Source organism: Sinocyclocheilus rhinocerous, unplaced genomic scaffold, assembly GCF_001515625.1.
Source record: "Sinocyclocheilus rhinocerous isolate Xijiao unplaced genomic scaffold, SAMN03320098_v1.1 scaffold2579, whole genome shotgun sequence".
In the NCBI taxonomy this organism is placed as follows: domain Eukaryota; kingdom Metazoa; phylum Chordata; class Actinopteri; order Cypriniformes; family Cyprinidae; genus Sinocyclocheilus; species Sinocyclocheilus rhinocerous.
In genome coordinates this window covers 185,173-191,970 of record NW_015644654.1, presented here as the reverse complement: position 1 = coordinate 191,970, position 6,798 = coordinate 185,173, and the positions used below count along the sequence as shown (strand labels likewise).

The 6,798-nt window shown below is 37.6% G+C and overlaps 1 protein-coding gene across 1 annotated transcript in view; it reads right to left on the bottom strand.

Annotated features, from left to right (window-relative positions):
- Positions 1-6,798, bottom strand: part of LOC107758775 (splicing factor U2AF 65 kDa subunit-like) — a 22,081-nt gene that overhangs the window by 7,413 nt on the left and 7,870 nt on the right. The window contains exons 4-7 of the mRNA XM_016576590.1: positions 4,343-4,494; positions 3,933-4,049; positions 3,283-3,421; positions 2,315-2,394 (exon numbers count right to left, since the gene is read on the bottom strand). Of these exons, the coding sequence (XP_016432076.1) occupies positions 2,315-2,394; positions 3,283-3,421; positions 3,933-4,049; positions 4,343-4,494 (488 nt within the window). The remainder of the gene's footprint in view (positions 1-2,314; positions 2,395-3,282; positions 3,422-3,932; positions 4,050-4,342; positions 4,495-6,798) is intronic.

Sequence of the window (6,798 nt, the reverse complement as noted above, 5' to 3'; positions counted from 1 at the left end):
CCGTAAACAACATCTTCTCCACACTGATGCTCTCGTTTTCCGCTATATATTGAATGAACAACGTAGCAGCACCGCATCTAGTGGGTTCAACTGGATAGGCTAACAAAAGCATTAAAATGCAATGACACTTACATTGTCATCGCATTTTGTGCGCCACTGATAAGGCTGCCTGACAACTGACGCAGACCTAAAATTCGAAAGCAACATTTTTGCATTCGAATGTGGATTTTTTTTATTTGACGAATATTCGAAATTCGAATTTTTTTTGACAGCCCTAACCCGGACATAATTTCACCTTTTTAGGGGTTAAATATTAAATGTGCTCAGGCATTTATTGTACCATATCAGTCTGATATATTTTTCTTTTGGCATTTGCACTGACAGGCATTAGAATGCATGATAAAATGTTTGGCACATTGGCTGGGGAACAGTGCACCACCAATCGTTTTATGTTGCACGGGTCAGAAGTTTGGCTCAAATAATCAAACACATCAATGAATTTCACACACAGGAACTTAGGCTGAATTTTTACAACATATTGACATGAAACCTATGTATGACTGCAACAAAGCACAGAAGCTGTGTCCCAAATTCAAAGGCTGCATCCATTGAAGGCTGCAAAGGTTGGACCGAGGGACGGTCTAGCCTACAGAGGAGGACTGTTCTTGTCGTCTAGCAACTGTGAAAGCTGCTGTTGATGAGCGGCAGTATCGTTTGCACTGGACTGTTTTGAAAGTTAAAACAAAACAGGGTTCAAAGCCTGTTTAAATATGTTCACCATGGTCCATTTATGTACATAATAAAGAGTATAAACTATATAAAATTGCATCTTGGTAAGATATACAGCGGTTCAAATGTTGGCTGATATATATATATATATATATATACACATTTACATTTGTATCATTAGATACATTAGATTATTCGAGTAAGTAGAACTCAGTACTTGCATTTAAAAGTGCAATCTGGAAATTTCTCTCAAGAAATCCTGTCGTCACTGTTGCGCAATGAATTCTGGGATAGGGTAGGCCGCGAAGAGTCCATCTGTTGTAGCCTTCATTGCCTGAGAAACGAAGGGCGCATTTCGAGGCCGCATTTGAAGGAGTTCAGTCTTCGCTGCACTGTGGTGATGCAATCGCCCTTCGAATGTGGCCTTCAAAGGATGCAGCCTTTGAATTGGGACGCAGCTAGAGTATCCAGGACTACTTTAGTGATAACTGTCACCAACTGGCCAAAGCAATGTTATTTATTTTAGTATTATTTGTGTACTATTATAGCATTTATTATTATTATTATGAATTAGCTTCTGTTTTTATATTTTCAGGCTTTGTTTTAATTTTAGTTTAAGTTTTTAGTAATTTTATTAAGTGCTTTTGCATTTTTATCTTGTTTTTAAAATATTTTTATTAGTTTTTCATTTATTTTTATTTCAGTTTTAGTAATTTTAGTACTTTATTATTTCACTTAGTTGACAAGGCAACATTTAAGTTTTCCATCTAATATTTACATTTTATTTTATTTCAACTTAATTTCAATTAACAATTTAAAATAGTTTTAGTTTTATTTAACAATAAAAACTGGGCCAAAGTGAATGAAAAATCGTTACAACCTTAGAATAACTTGGCATATGGGTATACTTGTGTTATAGTCAACCATTTGGAATGGATTTTAGCATAACATTTAAATTAGGCACATTTGCTTGCAGTGTGAACGTAGCCTAAATGTTAACACGTATCTTTCAATGTTGTCTTAAAATGTAAAAATTACAAATGAACTAACAATTACAGTAGATTAAAAAAGTGTCATGGCTGATGACGAGTTAGACTAGAGGGATTTCAGCTACAGGCTGTCTGTATGTCAATAAAGTAATATGTACTATTTCCACACAAAAAATTAGACATGTACTGACAAACACAATTTTGAATGGGCAGCATGAAAATAGGTTACTCTTTGCTATAGTTTTGTTAAAATTTCCAAAGGGTGCCGCGACTAAAAAAAGGTTGGGAAACACTGGTGTAGACAACCACAGACCATAGGTCTCGGTATATTTACAGTAATGTAAAAGGTGATAAATGATGCATGTCTTGATGATACAATGTTTAGGAAAAAACTTGTTTTTTAAATATTTGTTACTTCCAACCTGTTTATGTTTAGTACATCAGGATATCTTTGGTTAAGGTGCGATTTGTGACTAAAGATGTAAGGAACATGGAAAAATATTGATACATGTAATGTGCTCTAAAACACAAATAGTTGGCTGTAAATAATTGATATAATAATTGATTCACTCCTTGATAAGCAAGTATAATCGTACCTGATCATCATTGAGATAATTTGGCAGACCTCCAATGAAGAGTTTATGAGGGGAGTCTGGTACAACTGTGGACACGACACCTGAAAACAAAAGACATCAGGATTTTAATGCCCTCTAAAAAACATAAATAAATAAATAAAATAACTACATTAATAATTTATAAGTTACACAGGCAGGTGATCCCACCCCAAACATACACATCGAGTCAATGTTGCTTGTGGTGTATAAAATGCAGACTTGAAGAGTTAGTTCACCCAAAAATGAAAATTAGCCCATAAATTACTCACCCTCAAGTCATCCTAGGTGTATATGACTTTCTTCTTTCAGACGAATCCAGTCGGAGTTATATTAAAAATTGTCTTTGATCTTTCAAGCTGTTTAATGGCACTCAGCGGGTGTTGCATGCATCCGTCCAAAAGAAGTTAAATAAAAAGCGCCCATCCTTAATAAAAAGTGTCTCACACGGCTCCGGGGGGTGAACAAAGGCCTTCTGTAGCAAATCGATGCATTTTTGTAAGAAAAATAACCATATTTAAAACGTAATAATCACTTTAATCTAGCTTGCGCCAACAGTTGTACACGGAAGCAGCTCCGGGTGGATGACGTATGAGGTCGGCGTTGCGAATGCGCTGCTCAGAAGTGACCACATGCGGAAGCGCAGGGAGAGATCAAAACAAAACAACGGTCACTTATTTGGACTGATGCATGCAACACCCGCTGAGTGCCATGAAACAGCTTGAAAGATCAAAGACAATTTTTAAAATAACTCCGACTGGATTCGTCTGAAAGAAGAAAGTCATATACACCTAGGATGCCTTGAGGGTGAGTAATTTATGGGCTAATTTTCATTTTTGAGTGAACTAACCCTTTAAAAAAAAGTCAGAGCACTTTTTAAAGTTCTATAAGGTTTAATACTCAAGTGATCTAAAACAGACATATAAAAAGCAGAATGTGACAAGAGTCTTGACCTGGGACATGAAAAGCAGGCTGCTCAGAGATGCCGGGCAGAGGGCGGTAGTCATGTGGACGTCTGATCTTCAGCGACTGTCCTTGAAAGATAATGCCGTCAAATGCCATGGCCTGAGTGGTTTCATCCACTGATCGAAACTGGGGAAGGCAGACAGACAGTCAGCTTCAGTCAGGAGTAGCTCTGAGTATCCCAGCTTCATTAAATGGAAATGTTTTCCTGTGCATCACCAAAACGTCTCTCAGTGGCGGCTTTGAACCTCTTTTCAGAAGATTTCATAAAGCTTTAGTTGTCTTCCAATGCTATCAAGTGTTTTCAAAAGCACAGTATGGAAATGTCTAGAACAACGATTTGGAAAGATATTTTCATGCTAGTAGGCCTATTGATTACATTAGTTATTTGCTATGCAAAAGGGATTGCAAACAAAACTTTTAAGTAAAAAAATTGATTCCTATGGATCAATTTACACTGGAAATTCATGAGACTTTACTAATATTAAAGTCGACCTTTATTATTGTCATTACACAGTAATATATTTCTTTATTCTTTGTCATTTGCTGAGTCGCAGGCTGTTATGCATAGAAACAGGTGCAGTCTGTTTTTGTCAGATGAGTTTTAGGTTGCATTAAGTGAGTGAAATCGGTCTCTCACCTCTAAGAAAGCAAAGTTCTTGTCCTGGTTGATCTGCACTGCGAGCACAGGACTGCTTGGAGCTTGAGACAGCCCTGCAAGTCTCATCTGGGTATTGAAGAATTCAGCCATGGACTCCTAAGGCACAAAGACAAAGGCAGTGCATTCCCAGAGAAATGTCTTTCATTATCATAGTAGTATATGGAGAAACATTTGACACAACTCTTTGCATCAAGACAAATAGTACTTCTGTAGTACAGAAAGGCAAACAAAGTATGCTAGTTATTACAACTCGTATCTGGAAAAGAAAAACAAATTGGTGTTTTCATTGCTAACTTTCAGATGAAATAGCTGATTTATCATGCAAAAGAGGATGAGAACTGAGCTGTACAAACAACATGTTTTGAGGAACACTATTCTGGGACACTTACCTCAGTGACGCCGAACGGGATGTTACCAACATACAGACGCCGCGCTTGCCTGGTCATCTGACTGCCAACGATGGGCACCTGTGTGGGAGCGACTGCCAAACCAGCATTAGTGGATGTAGCCAGTAGAGCAATGCTGGGGATCTGCCCAGCAGCTACAGCCCAAACACAACAAATGAATGAATAGTTCACCAAAAAAAAAAAAGACAATTATTTGGATGGATGGATGAACTATTTCATCATTTACAGAAATATTTAGGCCAAAATTTGGTGTATTTGTTTGAATTGCATATAAAATTTCCATCCATTTTGATTATACAGCTTTAACATAAACTAAAAAACTTAATGTGATACATATCTGTCAGTCACACGTAAATAAAACAAGAAAGACTTCTGTAATAGTACTAATAAATTGAATGCGTTTTAAACACACAATAACCAGGTTTATATATTAATCATCAATAAATCCAATGTTTCAATCTCATACATTTTATTTAACTGAATATTGCTTGCTCCACAGCTAGCCATATTTAACGATGTTCATACTTTTAAAGGTCCCATATTGTCAAAACTGAAATTTCCTGGCTTTTTTATTATAACTGAGGTCTAGGTGCTATGTAACTACCATATAAGTTTCAAAACAGTCAATCCACAGTCAAATGCACACAGCCTGCATAAAGTAGCTGTGATTTTTCACGAACCGTTGTGACTTCCGTAAAAAGGTGACGTCAGAACTACTCAGTCACCGCCTTCAGTCACCACCCCGAGCACTGCCCACAGTCCCACTCTCCTTTTGCCAAACCCCCAGACAACATCGCGTCCATGCCATTGCTGAGCAACAACAACACGGAAACATGTCGAGAAAACGCTGTTGAGTCTGATGTCAGGAAACTACATCATTGCACAGTAGGGCTGTGATGTTCGCCAACACTCTATAACAAGCATAATACAAAGTTTTGTATACAAGTGTAATAATAGTAACAGTTGCAAATTGTTTTATTTAGACTATAAGTCTATGCTAATTCACAAATTACCTCAAATGCCATAAACGTTGTTTGATCCTTTAGATTGGCAGGTTTGAGCGCAGGAAAATACAGTACAGAATACAGAAACCAAATACTACATCGCCAATCTGGAATCATTTCCATTCAAGTCACTCATCCGCATTTGTACAAGTATCTTCAATGTCACGTGATCGCATACGCTCGGCTTTCAACAGCAGATGGCACCGCTTTTATAAATTTTTCAGGCAACAAACAACAGAAACAGTAAGGGTGTAAGAATAAGTAAGTGTTGTTGTAGTTGTGATGGACGATGGCAGTCTGTTGTTATGTGTCGTCTACAGTCACCTGTGTTTCTTATGATCTCTAGAGCTGCTCCTGTGGTCACGGCTCTTACGCTCTCGACTGCGGCTGCGCTTTCCTCTGCTGCAACTGCTTCTGTCTTTGCTCCAGCTGCGCCGTTTCTTACTGTGGCCAGCAGAGCTACTGCGACTCCTTCTCTTGTGCCTCTCCCGCTCTCTCTCTGCATGAATAATGAAGTCAACAGCACATCATTAAATGCCAAAATATAATTCAAGATATTTTTGTTTAATTTCTATGCAGAATTATGCCATGTTTCCTGATCTTGAAAAAAATAACTAGATATTTTCCTGTGCAAAGGTCACCAGCACAATCAAAGGGGGTTGATGGTGTTTGCTAGGATGCTGCCATGTAGTTGCTAGGGTGTTCTGGGCTGTTGTTAATGATGTGTGCCTTTAAAGCACTGCTTTGAGCAGCTTCAAAACCTTTGCAAATCATTTTTTTCAAACCAGTGCTTTGGCGCACTATCAAACTGTCAAAATCATGTAATTTCAGTAAAAATGCTGAAAAAAAACCACGTATTACAGTATACAGACACTTCATATTTAATGGTATTTGATTATTTGTTAATTGCATTTAATATTATACTTTAATTAAAACATTTGCAATTTTGTAAAAGCTGTTTTATGCATGTTTTGGCCTGAGTTTTTATTGCATTTACACTTTTCTGACCAGGGCCGTCCTTAGGTTGCAACCGGTGCAGCCTCACTGGGCCCCGCGCTTGAGGGTCCCCGCGGCGAAGAGGAAATGGTTTAATTGATTCGAAGCTTGGAAAAGGTTGGTTTCTCCCATCACTTGTTGTAGCTAATGTGTTCAAATGGCATGGTTCAAATCGTACTTATCTAACCATCATCAATTCGTAGCAGTAAATTAAGAGGTATCATATCGTAGTACAAGTACAGTATGGAGTTCCACAAGGCTCAGTACTAGGACCTTTGCTTTTTACCCTCTACATGTTACCCCTGAAAGATATCATCAGGAAACATGGTGTTAGCTTTCACTATTATGCTGATGATACTTAGCTCTATATTTCTTCGTGGCCTGATGAAACATACCAATTTACAAAACTAACAGAATGCATAGTTGATATAAAAAAAA